The sequence below is a fragment of the Hydra vulgaris genome, chromosome 03 (assembly GCF_038396675.1).
Source record: "Hydra vulgaris chromosome 03, alternate assembly HydraT2T_AEP".
NCBI classification, from domain to species: Eukaryota; Metazoa; Cnidaria; class Hydrozoa; order Anthoathecata; family Hydridae; genus Hydra; species Hydra vulgaris.
The window spans coordinates 56,259,089-56,278,334 of record NC_088922.1 but is presented as its reverse complement, the minus strand read 5'-3'; the positions used below and the strand labels follow the sequence as shown (position 1 = coordinate 56,278,334).

At 28.4% G+C, this 19,246-nt stretch overlaps 1 protein-coding gene and 2 long non-coding RNA genes across 3 annotated transcripts; all 3 read right to left on the bottom strand.

Moving 5' to 3' along the window:
* Positions 1-5,748: 5,748 nt before the first annotated feature.
* Positions 5,749-10,434, bottom strand: LOC136078288 (uncharacterized). Its single transcript, XR_010637694.1, has 2 exons — positions 10,347-10,434; positions 5,749-5,885 (listed from the first exon to the last, which is right to left on the bottom strand). It is a non-coding gene; the product is annotated as an uncharacterized LOC136078288 (long non-coding RNA).
* A 352-nt stretch (positions 10,435-10,786) lies between these two features.
* LOC136078286 (uncharacterized) lies at positions 10,787-11,817 on the bottom strand. The gene is made up of 3 exons (XM_065793759.1): positions 11,608-11,817; positions 11,465-11,488; positions 10,787-11,338 (listed from the first exon to the last, which is right to left on the bottom strand). Exons 1-3 carry the CDS (start codon positions 11,672-11,674, stop codon positions 10,902-10,904), a joined length of 528 nt encoding a protein of 175 aa, XP_065649831.1. The 5' UTR covers positions 11,675-11,817; the 3' UTR covers positions 10,787-10,901.
* Positions 11,818-11,878: 61 nt separating this feature from the next.
* On the bottom strand, positions 11,879-13,097 carry LOC136078287 (uncharacterized). The gene is made up of 4 exons (XR_010637693.1): positions 13,002-13,097; positions 12,319-12,339; positions 12,132-12,152; positions 11,879-12,011 (listed from the first exon to the last, which is right to left on the bottom strand). It is a non-coding gene; the product is annotated as an uncharacterized LOC136078287 (long non-coding RNA).
* Between the last annotated feature and the right edge of the window lie 6,149 nt (positions 13,098-19,246).

Sequence of the window (19,246 nt, the reverse complement as noted above, 5' to 3'; positions counted from 1 at the left end):
CAGTTTCTAGTAAATACATAGGCAATGAAAACATTGATGTTCCTTCTGTTAGTGTTTTGAATAACTCTACTAGCAGAAATAGGATAATTGAACCACAAGAAAACTCTGTTACAGATCGCGATTATTTCTTAGTTCCTGATTCTAGTCGTTTGTCTACATGCTCTCAAAGTATTGTGGCTTATATTGCAGGATTTGTTGTATTTAAGCTGGGAAATTCGCTGCATTGTGAAACATGTATTTCAGCCCTAAATACAAATACCAAATATGAGCAACATGCATTAATAAACTTGAAAACAAAAGGGGCTTTGATATTTCCCTCAAAGGATGTATTTGACATATGCATTTTGTGTGAAAAGTTGTTCAGAATCAACGTAGAACACAACAGCAATGATTCATTATCTTTGTCAAATGTAAGGTGCCATGCAATTATGCAGTCAATATTGAAAACTTATTTGCATGTAAACATATTTTCTTCACTAACTAATCATATGATGGAGTGCAGCCCAATGGAAAATCATCTTGTTTTGTTAATAAAAGCTATTGCAGAAAAGTACTTACAAGTCAGATATTGGTATGCAGGAAAACGGTATTCTGCTTGGGTAAAGAGTAAAAAAAAAATGTTGAGTAGACAACAGTACAAAAAGTTTATACTTTTTACTGGTCAGTAAGATCACCTGTTAAAAAATTATTTTCAGCTTTACTATGTACATTTTCTTGTAATTATATGTGCATCTTCTTGTAATTATAATTATATTATTTTGTTTCAATATTTTGGTTCAGTTTATATATATATATATATATATATATATATATATATATATATATATATATATATATATATATATATATATATATGTAATATTATATTTATTATATTATATTATTAATATTATATTTATTATATTATATCATTGAAAGAGATAGAAAGATAGACAGACATGTATATTTAATTTTTTTTTAATTTATGTTTAGATATTATTTAAAAAAACTCACTTACAATTGTTTCTATTCCTCAAGATCTTCACACTGTATAAAAAATATATGGTAATCCGCTAATGATTTATTGACTATCTGAATGTCGATTTCAGTATTCCATATATTTGGAATGAACTGAAACAAATAATCAGTTGGAAAACAATTCTTTGTAGAAAAATATAATCTAGAAATCTGCCTAATTATTTAATCATTTGTTGCAATGTTTTCGTTTGATTGATTTGAAAAATTTATAATAAAATATAAAGTTGCGCGCAAAACATAATGTTTTGGGTTAACCAAGATGGCGACTGAATTTTAAAAGCGGCTTCAGCGCGTTTTATATAAAATATAAACTATGCCGTCTCCTGTTATTAAACCTCCTTGCTTTAAAACGTCGTTTCACAAGTTCGACTTCCATAAGCGCTACTTTCGTATGTAGCAAAATAGTTTTATTTCGTAATTTAACGCAAAAGGCTACGGGTCGCATATTTTGAAACCCTATACAGACTCAGAGTAGGCAGAGATATGCGCAATCTGATTCGCTGATTTTGAAAGAGAGGCATTTTGCGCGTATGTTTAAATCAAAACAAATGTCAAAAAATGTCAAAAAACATATTGAATAATAAAAGTGAATTTGAGTAATTTCATAAAAAACCAAATAATAATAGCAAAAAAAATTATGATTTTTCTATCCAATTTTGTGCAATATAGTATAAATACTTATACAAACCCTCACAACTCAAAACATCCGTAATTTTCAGAATTTTTTCTTAAAAATAAAGATTTCAAAAAATAAGTTTGTTTTTTTAATTGTTTTTATAATTCTAAGATATAAAAAAGACAACCATTGTAACAAACTATAAACCAGATGGTGAAACTTGACTATGCTGTGATTCTCATACAATAGATTTTTTTAAACAGTTTTAAATTTTATCTACTAATATCAATAGACTATAATTAACTTGGTATAATTTTTTTCAAATTAAGTTCCCATTTATCCAATCATTTAGCAAGAAAAGTATTTTGAAACAATAGCCTAATTTCTTTTTAGAACTTTACACTTATTACTCCCATATATAAATTATATACAATAAATTTGAGGATTTTGCTTATTGGTTGTTATAGCTAGCCCAGATGATTTGCAACACTCTTAAATTAAAAGCAATTGTAAGCAAGAGCAAATTTAGATATCCTTTGGTAATGTATAGTAATAAAAGATCACAAAGCACTGTAAGCTATTAGAAAAAATCTATAACCTGATGTCCACAAGTGTGTTTTGATATAGGAAACTGATTACCGAAAAGCAATAACTCTCAACTTACCACACCTTTATGAAAAACTAAGTGTAAAAAGGTAGAAACAAGAAAGATTGCAAACATGCAAGTTCATGTTGTTGTTTATTTCAATTTCAAAACTCAATACATTTTTGTTGATATATAACTTTTAACCTGGACAAAATACTCATTATTGTATTCTATAATTAATATAAAATGTGTATCCTTTAATAGCAACTGATGGTAAATAATATTAAATAAAGCAGCAAACTTTGATAAATTTTACATATTTATAATGCTAATAATTTATTTTACATTATATACTCTTGAAGAAAAAGAAAATATGTCTGCTCTAAAAAATTTAGAAAAAAAATCTTAAATAAAATGTACTCCATATTTACAAATTTTATTTATAGTTTTATTATATAATTTTTAATATAACCAATAAAAACAAGTGTTCTTTTTTCAAATTTCAGTGAATATCTCTTGTTTATTAATATAAAAACAGAGATGCGTTATGTTTTATTTTGATGTAATATTAACAACTTTTTTGAAAACTTGCTTCTTCAAATGTAAAAGCTAATTTTGATGAAGTTATTTTTATTACAAAAATTGCCATAATTCACCTTTATTTGGTTAAATTTTTTGAGTTTAATACTCAGTAAAGTTTTAATGTTCAGTGAAAAAACAAATATCACTTTTTTTGTTAAATTTTCCAATAGATTATTATCCAATTTATTATTCAAATTATTTCCAATAGATTAATATCCAATTTTCATCCTATATAATATTTAAAGAAAAATATTGATGTACGCCTTATCAGCCTTTTTAAAATTTAGGTTGAATAGTAACTTCTTCAGGGTTCGTAGATTTATATGGAGCATGTAAGCTAGTTTGGCAAAACATCTGTAAAAATTTTCTTTTTCCAAAATTTTAAATGTTAAACTGTTTATAATTAACAAGTTGGTATAAAGATGCAGTAACGAGCTTAGAACAACCTCTACCTCAGCTTAAAATTTATACTTTTCATATTTTAAGTACTTTACCAGTAGTCTGGTGCAATTGCATATAAACTTTGTATCGAGCATGCTTTATAGAACACGGACATTATATTTGATAAGAAACACATTTAGAAATCTTGCAAAATTGCACACATGCAAATTCAAGTGAAATATTTCAAGAGTTTATACATACAAAACACATTTTATAATAGCAAAAATATTCATAGCATGACAACTTATTTTGTTCTTTTTTTGATAATTTTCTTTTCTTTTTTTTATTACTCTTTTTTCATTAAAACGATTGATTTTAACCACTTAGTTAAGTTTTTTAAATCATTTTTTTTTTCAATTACTGCAATACAAAAAATGCCACAATCATTTGCCATAATCCACTTTTATTTATGCCATAATCCACTTTTATTTGGTTAACTTATTTGACTTCAATACTTTTTCTTGCTTTTAATGTCAGTGTTTATATGTAACTGTACAAAAATAACTGTTCTGCAGACAAACATAAATATCATTTCTTTTGTTAAATTTTCAAACATTTTATAACTTAATGCAGCCTGCCAAAATTTTTATAAATTTTAAAAAAGTTTTTAATGGTTTAACACGATGTTTTATTAAAGTTACTTAATAAAAAAATATATCAGCCTCCTCCAAACTATGGTTGAAACAAAGCATGAAAACAAAATCTCCTCAGAGCTCATATATTGACATGGAACATGTAAACTAGTTTTGCAATTAGTACAAATTTTCTTTTTTAAAAAACTCTAATTTTCAACTCTTTATAATAAACATGTAAATCAGTTTATAAATAAAGTTCTTCACCAGTAGTCACATAAAACTGCATATAAACTTTGTATGCAAAAGTGCTTCACTATTAGTCTCGTACAACATACTTATATAAACTATGTATTTGAGAATGCTTTAAGGCCAAGAGCATATTTTATGAGAAACACATTTGTATATTTTTTCAAATTTACTTCAACACATTTTTTTTTTTCGTTTCTTAAAATTAAAGTTTAATTTTAACAATAGATTTGTTTAAATTAAACAATAGATAAAATCTTCATCACCAAGATAAACTTTATTGAAATTTTTACGAGTGAAAATTCTCTTGTACAAATAGATTTTAATACATTTTAAATACTCTGAAGAGTACTAAAATAAAATGAATTTCCTGTGTTGATAGTAACACATGACTTGTATTGATAAACTTAGTATATCTTTACTTTGAAATTTATTTAAAAAATCTGTTTGTTTTGATTTTCATTATATTTTTCAACAAAATCGCACTTGCCTCTCTTTCAAAATCAGCGAATCAGATTGCTCATTTTTCTGGCTATTCTGAGCCTGTATAGGGTTTCAAAATATGCCTACGGGTCAAGGCGATACTTATTACAGGCCTTCCCGTCACGAATCCGTATTTTTGACTGGGGGCGGACAATGTTACGAAAAGTTTAGTCTTATAGTTTTGATTTGAGAGCAGTTGATAGTCACAAAATGATTAAAAAGTGCTGTATTCCTGGATGTAGAGGAAACTACGACACTAAAAATAAAGTACGAGTTTATAGACTTCCCTCGAATGAACGAAATCGTTGGATAAATTCAATTCCAAGAAGTAATTTTCCAAATAAGTCATATTGTTGTCTGTGAAAGACATTTTTCAGAAAATTTTTTAAAATCTCGTGTCAATGGAAAGATAGACCAATCGAACCTCCTTCAATTTTTCCTAATATTCTATCAAGTGCTATACCAACTCAACCTTTAAAACCAAGGTCCACTACTAAATTGTTGTCTTCTATCAGAAGTGAAAAGTGTGATGAGTTGTCACAATATTTAAAAAGTGATTTTTTTACGTTCATTTCTTTATGCTGAGATATTAAAAATCATAAATTTGTTTGTCCTGTAATAACTTTTGTTATAAATGAAGTTTTGCACATCCAATCAAATTCCTTTTATTAGGTACGTGCCATGAAAATTTTAAATTAGATAAATTCTTGGTTGTTATATATCATTAGAAAGAGCTTCGATTCAATATTGTAAAAGTGAAAAAATTATCAAAATCGAACAATTCCATAAAAAGTTATGTCGTTTTTAGTACCGATTTTTTGATATATGGATTTGTTGAAGAAAGTGTGGTCAAAAAAATGTTTTTAAGCACTAAAAGTTTAATAACTTTGTCAATTCTTATCCAAATGCTTATAACTTGGTATCAAAAGATAGATGTAATAGTAACCTACAAATTTATATAGGTCCATAGTCACCGGGCGTATTCAGGGGGCTAGAGGGGGCAACCAAACGCCACTTTTACCAGCAAAAAATGAAATTTTTATTCATAAAAGATCAATTTTTCAATGAATTTATTAATTTTCATATACAATAAATTGCTATAATTTCCATGTAGACTGCCACCAAATAGGAGAGGTTCATTTTTTGAGTTAGGGTATATGTGGGGTAATGATTTAACACACCCTATTATTAAAAACGATTCATTATAAATATTTTGATTCTTATTAAAAAGGCTTTTTAAAAATCATCACAATAAAATTTATAATTTACAACATTACAACAAACAAAGCTGCACACTCATTGATTCGGGGGAAGGGGGTGTGTCCACACCCCCTCCAACCTAAAAAAACATAAAATACTTTATTTAAAATTTTGTTAAAAAAAAAAGAAAAGAAAAAAAGCAATGACTTTAAATAATATATTGAAATACAAAACACAATACACATTACCACCTTACAAGTGTGGGTTTTCATATTTTTTTGTTTTAAAATAATATTTGAATTAATTTGAGTCTTGGCTTTTAGTTAATGATTAATATATTAAATTCCAATAATGAAACTAAATATAAATCATTGTTAACAATAGACACGACGTGAACGTAAGCCAGAGCCGTCTATCAAAAAAATTGCGAGTTCCACTACTCGCTGTACATTTATTTTGCAAGTTCCACTACTTGCTATACATTTATTTTGCAAGTTCCACTACTCGCTGTACATTTATTTTGCAAGTTCCACTACTCGCTGTACATTTATTTTGCAAGTTCCACTACTCGCTGTACATTTATTTTGCAAGTTCCACTACTTGCTGTACATTTATTTTGCAAGTTCCACTACTCGCTGTACATTTATTTTGCAAGTTCCACTACTCGCTGTACATTTATTTTGCAAGTTCCACTACTCGCTGTACATTTATTTTGCAAGTTCCACTACTTGCTGTACATTTATTTTGCAAGTTCCACTACATGCTATACATTTATTTTGCAAGTTCCACTACTCGCTGTACATTTATTTTGCAAGTTCCACTACTTGCTGTACATTTATTTTGCAAGTTCCACTACTCGCTGTACATTTATTTTGCAAGTTCCACTACTCGCTGTACATTTATTTTGCAAGTTCCACTACTCGCTGTACATTTATTTTGCAAGTTCCACTACTTGCTGTACATTTATTTTGCAAGTTCCACTACATGCTATACATTTATTTTGCAAGTTCCACTACTCGCTGTACATTTATTTTGCAAGTTCCACTACTTGCTGTACATTTATTTTGCAAGTTCCACTACTCGCTGTACATTTATTTTGCAAGTTCCACTACTTGCTGTACATTTATTTTGCAAGTTCCACTACTTGCTGTACATTTATTTTGCAAGTTCCACTACTCGCTGTACATTTATTTTGCAAGTTCCACTACTCGCTGTACATTTATTTTGCAAGTTCCACTACTTGCTATACATTTATTTTGCAAGTTCCACTACTCGCTGTACATTTATTTTGCAAGTTCCACTACTCGCTGTACATTTATTTTGCAAGTTCTACTAATTGATATATATTTATTTTGCAGATTCCACTACTCGCTGTACATTTATTTTGGATGCTCTGCTTGTTGAAAATTCGGAATGCTCAAAATATGAAATTGATATGACCCAGATTAGCAATATTTAACTAATTTATGTCTTGCATTGCATACTTTGCTATCGTACAATTAATATGCTCACATACAGCGATTAATTTGAATTACGAAAACATTAACTCACCTGATACAATATCAGCAACCAACTGTAATTTTTTCATGCAATAATCAACAGCTTCAGAATCAGTTTCATCTTTAGACCAGTATGATATAGAGTAAATGATATCTGTCTGTTTTTTTTTAAGTTTTTTAACTCTGCCATCATACATGATTGCCATTGTTGATTCAGTATCATACCATTGATGGCAGAGATTTCTGCCAACAATTCTGTCTAACATAACATCATTTAAATCAGCAACTTGCTTTGTCGACAAGTTTTTATGTAAATTCAAAATTTCACTTGTAGTAAGTATAGATAATTGTCGCTCTAAATTTCGTTTTTCTTTTTCATCCATTTTTTGGCGTTTTTCAGTCTGTCTTTGAGAAATCTCAGCCCTAATTTCAGCATGTTGCAGTCGACTTTTTAGTCTTTTTTTTCTTGCCTCCTGCATAGCCCACCTAATAACATTTTCTCTTGAATAGTCGTCGAGATTTTCAAGATAATCCACTGTCCTATTCTTTTTTGTTCTTAATTTGCAAGATATATAATCAATTGATGCATTAGGGGATCTTCCTTTTGCAGCACTGAACATTCCCATTAACTCTTCACTATCTATGTTATGAAGTCTTGCACTTGCTGTCTCCTCTTTAAGTGTCTTTGTAATAGTAATGGAAAAATAGCGCTTGTACTGACGATTTAAAACCTCTTCTATTGCAACAAGACAAGCCTTAGTCATGGCGATAAGCTGATCATCAATTGTGCATGTCTTTGTAATCACTTGTAAAGTATTTGGTTTGAGAATATTTCCAAAGAAATCTGTTTTTCTGGTAAATAGAGCAGTAGGATTACTTTTTGAACTTTTAATTGTTTGCACAATTTTTTTAACTAGAGCAATACCACCAACATGATCAAAAGTTGCATTTTCGGATGATACATAAAACGTAGTCATCCAGGGTCCTGTAAGAAGTTTTCCAAATAATGCAAGCACACACATTTGTTTTATTGCAGTTGTATTATAAAATGCTTCTCGTAGAACCTTCTGTAAAGTTGTTCTTTTTACTGTTCCGATTTTCAAAAAATTCATAAATAGACTATAGTATTTTATAAAAATGAAACAAGTTTGGAACAGAATGTGAAGCCGGTTACCACGATACCTTGGAATGATACCTCGTGGAAGTTTGTTATTTTCTAAAAAATTTACAAATCCTTTTGGGTCCCCTTTCACATCTTTAAACCTCATCTTATTCATAGCTAAAACAATTTTGACTGCCATACAATCATATCCAAATAATTGACAAGTTTCAGTTTCCAGAGACTTTAATGCTGAACGACATGAAATAGCAATTGTATCAAGAGGGTGCAAATGGCAGTTTAACTCATTCAGATTTTTAGCCCAGATTGCACCGAGTTTTTTTATTGTAAGATGGTTAACCGAAACTCGATCGGACATTGTGTTTGATATATTTGAGATAATCAAACTACGACACTCTTCAAAGGGTTGTAAATAAAAGTTCGAATAAACTAAAGCAATATGATCTACTTCATTACATATATGGTTTGCATAATCAACTGCTGTCCCACCTGGTAATTGGTCGATAGCAATAACCTGGCATTTATTTTTTGATGTTAGGTGAATACTATTGATATGAACGCCTTCTTGCGTTGTTGCATCAAACCCTAATGTAAGGTGATTATTAGTAATAGCCCATTCTGCTACTTGCAGGTCAGCGATACTGCCTAGCTCACGAGCCATTTGCTCAACAGTGATTCGGTGAGGAATGTTAGAAAAAACAACACCAAAATATTGCCCCATTTTCTCAACAAGAAATGGTATGTTACTTGTTGGGACATTAGACAATAACATGCTGTAAATTATCATTCGCATTTGCAATGGATAAGTTTTATCATCTGACGTATTTGTATTAAGTATATTGCCCTCCTCCATCTGGGTCATATCATTTTCTAAGCTGGTAATGACCTTTTTATTTGTACTAATAGCAGCATTATGGTTGAGAGTTACTTTTCTTAACTTTTCTCTTTCTTTACTTTTCATTGCTTTTTTAGTAGCAATAAGATTTCGAATTTGTCTACTGTAGTAATATGTTTGTAGTTTATTCTTTAAGTCTCTAACCTCTGCTCTTAAACCTTTGATAACGTCTTCTTTTCTTTTAACACTTTGCCTTAAAACTTTTAATTTGTATGGCATAGTGTTTAATTTTGCTTTCACTTCAGCTATCTCGATTCGGTGTTTTGTGCAAATACTAGCTAAATTTGAAGATAAATAAGACAATCTACTTCTTAGTTTTTTTCTCCTAGGTGTCATATCCTGTCGTGAAGTATATCTATTTGACGCATTTCCACTAAAAGCTGAGCTTAATTGTTTACTTTGAGTTGGAGATGAAACACTGCCTTGGTGAGGTGTTACAATTAAAGAACATGTTGTAATTAAACTACTGGTTGTAGACTGTAATGATTGTATTGTCGGTGTTGAAGCTAATAATAATACATTAGCAATATTAGAGCTTGCAAAAGGCTTGCTGCAAAAGGCCAAAAAAATTTCATAATAACTAATCCTAAAAAAAAGTTTTGCCCAGATTTTCGATTTATTTACTAAATTCTCAATTTGACTTTTTGATGTTATGATTCTAAAATATTGAGTGACTTGATTATAAGTTTTAGTTGCTGATTCCCTGCAACTGACATAGACAAAAAGAATGTGTCCATTCATACACTCACTGGTTTGAACAGGCAAGGAGAAGTTATCAATTAAATACTTTTTGGCTGCACCATAAAATACAATACTTTTTTTGGGACCCATGATAGCTAGGGGGAAAAAATTTATTAAGTATTGAAATCATAGTAAATATAAAACGATATTCAAAAAGTTTAAATACTTTAACCTAAAGAACATTTTCATTTCTTAATTAAAGGCAGACATAAAAATTTGGTTAAGTCTGCCTATAATTAGAAAACTTATTTTAACTGAACATAATAGTAAAAATAAAATTCAAATACGCTACTTACACTACTATAAGCCATTGCAGAATTGTAATACTAGACAAACAATACATACCTGTTGCAAACAAAAGTGAGTCAACAGCAAAGTTTTCAATTATTTTTTTTAGTTAACTATGAATTAATTTAATTAATTAGAAACAGCAACACATATATAAAAATATATGTAATATACAATACAAATACATAATATACAATACACACACACACACGCATGCATGCATGCACACACACAGATATATATATATATATATATATATATATATATATATATATATATATATATATATATATATATATATATATATATATATATATATATATATATATATATATACATACAATATATATGTGTGTGTGTGTGTATACAATACAAATATATTTTCATTTATACATATATATAAAATATAACAAATATATTTTATGTATATGAGAAATAACTATAAGAAATCTTTTTAAAAAAACATTATCTTGTTATAATAACTTAATAATTTTATTAAACTATGTTGGTTAATATTTTGCAACCAAATTGTAAATTTTTTTTTATTTTATTAAGATTCAGCAATACAGTTTTCATTAACAGTTAAATAAAACAGAGTAATAAAGTAAAATATTATCTACAATTATAAACATTTACAATGCCACCATTGCTTCTTCCACCTATGCTTCTGTCCCTTCCCCCTCCATAGTCGCTCGGTTTCCTTCCTCCTTGATATCTATTTTCTTCTGTTCTGCCTCTATATCTGTTTTCTTGCCTTCGCTCTCTATATACACTTTCTTCACTTTCTTTTCCTTCACTTCTGCGTCTTTCGGTGCTGTCCCTATACTTACTTTTGTCCTTTCTGTCTTCCAACTTTCTTCTGCTGGCAGATCTTCCCCTATTTTCATATTTATCTGCCCTTGCCCTAGGAACTGAATATGGTGTCAAGTTAGGCCATCTGAATAATGGCCTATCCTTCCCACCATGTGCAACCCAGTTCACAAAGGACTTATTGGAATATGGTCCTGGATATTTTGACCTGAAAACTTTATAGTCCTCATATGTAAGTTCTACAAGCAAAAATCAATAGAGAAATATTAGGAATTGTAAGAGTTAATTTGAAAAAAAGACTAAATATAACATAATTCGTTTAAGAAGTCAAATACTACAACAAAATAACAAAAAAAAAAACTTACTGGTAGTTGACACTGGAGATATCACTAAAGGTTGTACAAAAAAGAATATTATTCAAATAAGACAAATACAAATAGTATACGTTTTATAATTTTTTTGATAAGTAATAATTAAATCCCAAGTAAAAAATTACATAGAACCTTACCAGTGCTAGCCAATGGAGGTATGACTAAAAAGTAATACGGACATAGTGTTATAAACATATAATACATCTACAAATGTTATGTATTTTATGATGTATTATCTTATCTTGAATCCAAATAATTAAACAAAACCTTACTAGTAGTTGCGGATGGAGATGTCACCGAAGGTTAAACAAAAAAATATATTATAAATATAAGACACCTACAAATAACATGCAATTTATAGTCATTTCAAAAAACTGAAACTAATAACCTTACTATTAGTAATACTAATAGTATTGAATTTAGGTATTACATATAAAACATAAAATATTGCAAAATATTTTAATATATTATATAATCTTACCAATGGTATTCGAAGAATTTGAAATTTTATCAACAGTTGTTGATATGTTACTAGACATAGCTAAATATTATTAAGAATATGATTATAAACAAGAAAGATACATAAATAATTTGTTGGTAATTTACTTTTAATACCTATAAGTAAATTACGTAAAAAATCATATCTTGTTCAATTACTCACCTAAACGCTGCACTAGATCACCTAAAAAAAGGAAACCAATAAATTTAATTTAACTTCACATTTCAACAAATTTTGATAATAAACTTTTGACATTCAAACAAACTTTGCTAAAAGGTTTTAAAGCATGAAACCAATATAAATTTAACATCAAATAAAAAAGTAAAAAAAAAAGAAAAATTAAACTAACCAACTGTTTTTTCTAATCGATCTAAATTGATGAAATAAATAAAGTTACAAAAAATGTTAACACAAAACAATTTAAAAAAATGAAAAATACATCTGTTAATATTAAATCACTCAAGCAACATCATCATCATATACATAGACTAATATTAGTACATAGAACCTTCTTCTTCTAATATTAGTACATAGAACCTAAGTCGATACCTCAACTACTCGCCCACATTATTGATCACATAGTAACAATAGTTGTTAAAAATTATAAATTGGCCATCATCTAACAATTCATTGAATACAAATTGATGCCATAACTCCCAAATTTGGTAGATGTGTTTTTATCTATATCTATATAATGCGTGTGTGTGTGTGTATATATATATATATATATATATATATATATATATATATATATATATATATATATATATATATATATATATATATACACATACATACATACATAAAGATATAGCTATTGTGTTTTATTCGTATATATATATATATATATATATATATATACATATATATATATATATATATATATATATATATATATATATATATATATATATATATATATATATATATATAAATATATATATATATATACACACACACACACAAATAAAACACAATAGTTAAATGCTAAAATTAAATAAACAAAGAACCAAGAAACACAATAAAATTTACCTATTCTCTTATCTCTTTCAGATATCTTACTTTTTTTGCCAATCTTGTTTTTTCTTTTTGCCATTTCTTTAGGCATTATAATATTAATTCTAAATATTATTTCATTGTTGCATTAAACAAACTTTATCTATGTAATCTAATGTACATTAAAACTTTATCTAATGAGTAATTAAGTATTTATTGTAAAGTTATATTTTGACAAAATATGACTTTACTAAATTTTTGTAAACATTATTAAAGTACACTACAAATATATTGTAATTAGATTAAAATTACACTTTAGAACCTGAAGTATAAATTAAGCCTTTTAATCAAAAATTTTTAAATTTAACTTAAAATTTAAATTAAATTTGAAAGTAAACTGATTAAAGTATGGACAATAATATTAAGTTAATAATATTATTAATATGAAGTTTCCGATAGACCCCCTCTACCATATGAGGCGTAAAATTGCCGAAATTATGTACCTTTTTTGTGCATTGTAGTAATGAATGTGTGCATCCAAATAATGCAATAAAATTTGGCAAGAATATAGAAAATAGATATAAAAACAAACGCAAATAGTTTTAATAGTACGCACTACCTTCCTTCGATAGGAATTTAACGAACAATCGACATCAAAAACTTTGATACCCATTAACTTTATATAAATGAGTGTAACTTCAAAAACAGCAAACACTAACAGAAAGTATAATTATTTCAATTTTTAAAACATATCTAAAGTGATACTAAATTCTAAAAAAAAAGACTAGAAAACACGTTGTTACCACACTTACTTTGAACGGACTTTAAAAAACGTGGAACAGAATTTTGGCACAAAAATCGGTTCCGTAAAACACGGAATTCTACGTACCTACTTTTATGTTAACTGTATACCTATGTTTGCTGTTCATATCTCAAGCAATTTTAAATTTGAAAGTTTTCATGCTGGTGTACGTTGCTTTATTTCTTCATTATCTAAAAACCATATTACCACTCTTGATTGTTGGTCAAGAGTGGAAGAAACAATTCGCTATCTGAACAACATTGAAGTTGATCATCAAAGATTGATATTACAAGATCATATTGCATCTATGAATGCATCAGAAGTAGGTAAAAAAATTTATAATATAGAAACAATTATCAGATCGTATTCTTATTTTTCAACATCTCGAAGTCTATACAATCAGTTAAGAAAAGATTTCGAACTTCCAAGTGTAAAAACACTGACTAAAATTACATCTAGGACGAAGAATGTTACAGATATTAATTTTATCAGCACTGTATTTTCAAATATAGAGGAGCATCCGAGAAATTGTATAATACTGGTAGATGAGGTTTATGTAAAGTCTCTTCTTCTCTACCATGGTGGTTCTCTATTTGGAAAAGCTGAAAATAATCCTGAGTTGTTAGCAAATACTGTTTTTGGGTATCATGGTTAAATGTTTAAAAAGTGGACCATCTTTTTTTGTGCAAAATGATACCTGTCTGTCATTTGGATGCTTCTTTTTTGTTTGAGCAAGTATGCTATGTTATTAATTCAATCAAGTCTAGCAATGGAAAAGTTATCTCAGTTATTTGTGATGGAAATCGAACAAATCAAGCTTTTTTTAATTTATTTGAGAGAGCTGAAGAAAAACCTTGGTCAACAAAATCTGGGATTTTTCTATTTTTTGATTATGTTCTACTAAAATTTATCAGAAATAACTGGATAACAGAAAAAACACAGCAATTGCATTTTGAAAAAAATCAAAATATGACATCTAAATGGAGTGACCTTAAATGTTTATTTGATTTTGAGAAAGATCAGCTAATTAAACTATCTAGACTAAATTATGTAGCTATACATCATTTAGTCCATTGAAAGACAAAATGTATTTTAAAAGTGTTTTGTGATAAAACTATAGCTGCTCTCAAAACTTATTCAAAAGTTATCCACCCTTGTAATATGAATGAAATTATATGTGTTTTTGAAAAAGTTACTAAATTCTGGAATATAGTTAATGTAAAAGAAATTTACGGTGATACTCGATTTTTAGATTCTCGTAAAAGAGTTATTTCGGAAGAAGTAGACATAAATTTGCAATATTTACTTGAGAGATATGGCTCTTAAAATGAGTGGTAAACAAGGGTGTAGAATAAAATCCTTAACTAGAGATACAGGTACTTCAATTTGGCATACTTGTTATGATTTAGTAGAGATGTGTAAATATTTGTTAAAAAACAATTTCATTTATGTTATGTTAGGAGAGTTCTCAACAGATTATTTTGAAAAAGCATTCAGTAAGTTTAGACAAGGTTCAAGCAGAACATATTTTATAACTGTTCAAAATATACATTGAAAAAGCTAAACTGTTATTGGAATTAAAAGTTGATGTTTCAGATTACACTACTGATATTAAACATTTATGTCAAAAAATGTGGCTATTTTAGAAGTGAAGAATCTTGTGATATAATTAATCAATTACCTGAGCTAGAAGCATCTTTGCCACTGAGTACAAAAATGGCTCTGTTTTATATTGCAGGCTATGTTACAAGAAAAGACGATGTCAGTGAAAATGATTTGTTGACTGACACTGCATTTTATTTTCAGTTGTATGGAGACTACACAAAAACTATGGACAGAGGTGGGTTAAGTGTACCTCTGGATTGCTGTTTCCAGTGGGTTTTTTTTGTTACATGAAATTGAGAATAAAAAGACATGTAGAAAGTCGTTGTGCAATATATTTATGATGATATCAGATATTTATAACTTGAACATGCTAAAGAAACATGGTGTTATATTGTCAAACATTTCTTAAAAATTATTGTTTGTTTATTTCACCTAAGTCCTCTAAGGAACCTGCATTAAAGGTTTTAAAATTATCTGTAAAACATTAAAAAAATATTGCTATGTACATTTTTCATAACATTTTCTAATATTTGATGATAATTTTAATAGCTTTTTTTGCATTATTTTTAAGGTTGTTTATTTTTCTTTTGTGATTTCGTTTTTAAATAAAATTCATTCATTATTCTGAAAAATGTTGTTTTTCATTATTTTTTTGTTTTTTAAAATTTTATGATATTTAATAAACACTTCATTAAGCACTTTGTGCATTGGAACAGTTCCTTTTAAATTTAATAAATTAACTGAAAATAATGTAGCTCGCTTATTTTTTCAGCCGTTTTTTTATATTTTCCGTAACATTGTCCGCCCCCAGTTAAAAATACGGATTCGCGACGGGAAGGCCTGTAATAAGTATCCATGCTACGGGTGGAATGCAAGAAGCGAACTTGAAATTTGAAGTCATACTTCAAACATAAAATTCGACTTAAGTGAATGCGTAGAGCAAACTTAAACTTGAATTTATAAAAATTATATATTTATCATTAACAACTATAATCTACGCATATAATAAATAAATAAATATATATATATACATATATATATATATATATATATATATATATATATATATATATAGTATATTTATATATTATATAGCATAAGTAAAACAAGTGAGCATTTGTTCACTTGTTTTACTTATCTAAATTAATACGTTTTTATAGAAAAAGAAGAAAAAAACGAAGAATAATGAATGAAAAGATTGCTGCCCCATGCCAAACCATCAGTTGATGTAGCAGCACTCTGCTGCGAATCAGGCTATTTGTCAGTCGATATATGTACTGAAGCCCTCGGCAGCAAGCTATTTCAGTATGACGTCACGCTGCTCACCTAAATCACCAGTATAAGATTTAACGCTACTTGTAATTATAATGGAATTCCGTTTTATTTTATTTATTTATTATTTTTTTTCTTTTTTCGTTTATCTTCAAGTATATATACTTTTAAAGAAAGTTTCTTATTTATCGTTAACTTGTTATTTATTTTGTAAATGTCTTGTAAATTCAACACGTACATTTCTCGGTTGTTCTCGAGGACCAGACGAACGGTCTTCTACGAGTTCCTGCGTTCTTTTATTTTTTAACAACGATCATTATATGTATATATATTTATTATTATATATTTTTATTTTAAATATTGAACGGAAATGCTCTTTTAAAATGTAATAAAAAGTACATAAAAAATAAATATTTCTAGCTAAAGAAACCAATAAGTTATGCTAAATATGCAAATGCACCACCCGCGGTAGTAGAAAGTTGTAACGGTATGTAGTTTCCATACCCCTCTGCTTACTCTTAAATATAAACATTACATTAGGTTTAAAACGTTCGCTGCCGAGCTATTTTAAACTATGCTTTATTTCTTTGTCAAGCTATAATGTCTGCAATGAATAATTTTTGCCGCGGCGTTTTCATTCTCATTGCCAAGGCTAGATCATTATTTCAATAAATAAAATATTTTTAATCTAAGATAATTCTATAGTATTTATTATTCTGAACTATTTTAACTCATTATGGTGACTAGCAATGTAGCTTATTTGATGCATTATTATTATATTATATTTGGTGCATTATCATAAGTAAAAAAGATTGAAATAAATTGTTATCATGAGTAAAAAAGGTAAAAATAAGTTATCATAAGTAAAAAAGGTAATTTATATTTTGTTTTCTTAATTCTAAATCGTTGTGTTTTTTAGGCTAGAAGCTAAAATATATTTGATAACTACATCATACTGCATGTTATTAAAAATGTGAAAAAAAAATTCACGTACACAATAAAATGAGTTTTAATATATTAAAAAACATTTTAGTGTGCACTTTGAGTTTTTTACACAGTATACTAATTAATGTGTTTTATAGATAAGTAATTTCTTTTTATATATAGATAATTTATAAATTTATCTATCTCATATTAACTCAACACAGATATTCCACAATTGAATCAGCACATATGATTATGGAAGATTGTGAGGATAGTGAAGATGATAATATTGAAGATTCGGATTCATTTTTCGCTTAAACTACTATGTCTTCGAGCTTGACGGCATCAGAATCAGGTTCTGAAGATAATAACACTGAAGAAAGTGATGACGATCAGTTATCAGACGTTCATCTAGCAGCCACTGCAGAAGATTTTTTTAATGTCGCCGAAAAGAGCTAGAACAACGGGCGGTCTTGCTTATAGATAAAATCAAAATAAAGCTCAACAATTAGATCTTATAAGTAATATTTTGCTTGACGAAACAACATCTGAAACAAATCCATCTAAAAATTCAAACCAATGGAAAAATGAGCCAAATATTGTAAAAACAAATTCTATTTAAAGTCGATCCTGGTTTGAAGATAAACATGGAGAGCAAGAAACCATTAGATTTCTTTAGACTATTTGTTATGGACTGTAAATACTATGGTAGTTTGAAAACGTATTCTCGTAGTTGGCAAATATCAAAGTCCCGCCAACTACGAGTATACTCGTAGTTAGCAGCGAACAGGTCAAGTGTATATATATATTTAACTAGCTTTCATAACTGCTTCGTCCTTAGGGTTGCCAGATATTATATTTGTAAGTAAATGTTTGTGACATTTTAACGGAGGACGAAAGCCCGAAAAAAATTTTGTCTATGAGACTATGAATATATTTAATATACTACTACTTTTTCTTCTTAACTACGTAACCGTATTTCTGGCTACTGGCAGCCGCATCAAGTACTTTCTGATCTTTGAGAACAAAGTCATAGAACTCTTTGAGAACTTTAATCTTTGAGAACAAAGTCATAGAACTTAAAATGCGGTAGTGGTGTAGTGGTAAAGCGAGAGGTTGCGAGTTCAATCCCCACCACGTCCTTTGTACCGCGTACCAGTACCGCGCTCAACTCGTTTCCCCACGCAGCGGCCTTGTTCGTCAAGGTTGTGTTTCGGAGTTTACCACAAATAAGTAATCTCCTCGTCTGTAGTGGCCCTCTCGGCCTTTGAGGAGGTAAATTAACAAAAACAAAAAAAAAACTCAGTACACGATTTAGAAAAATTCACTGAAACTTGGAGGTCTGCGCTCATAAGTTCAACAGTCGCTCTATTTCTTTCCGACCTCCACTTGGTATTCATGAGTGAGAAGATTCTTTCACAAAATGCATAACTTATTATGTACTCTTCCCTGACTCCGCATATAGCCGAGTCAGGGAAGAGTACAGAATCCAGCTTTGACCCACAGTCAGTTGCACTGTATGACATGTGATGTTTGACAGTGTGGTAAACTCTCGCCACTTCAGCAGCAACTGTCTATATAGTATGCAAACAAATTGAATAAACTAATAACATTGATATTAATTTTCTAAACTAAAAAATGATGTAATTTAGCATTTAATTAAAATTTATTTTATTTA

What these genes read in the sequence shown, in the direction of transcription:
- LOC136078286 (XM_065793759.1), bottom strand. Translation starts at nt 11,674, where the DNA reads ATGTATTATATGTTTATAACACTATGTCCGTATTACTTTTTAGTCATA. An exon ending in ACCTCCATTGGCTAGCACTG is followed by an intron (nt 11,489 to 11,607) that starts GTAAGGTTCTAT and finishes TACAACCTTTAG; the next exon opens with TGATATCTCCAGTGTCAACT. An exon ending in ATCTCCAGTGTCAACTACCA is followed by an intron (nt 11,339 to 11,464) that starts GTAAGTTTTTTT and finishes TTTTGCTTGTAG; the next exon opens with AACTTACATATGAGGACTAT.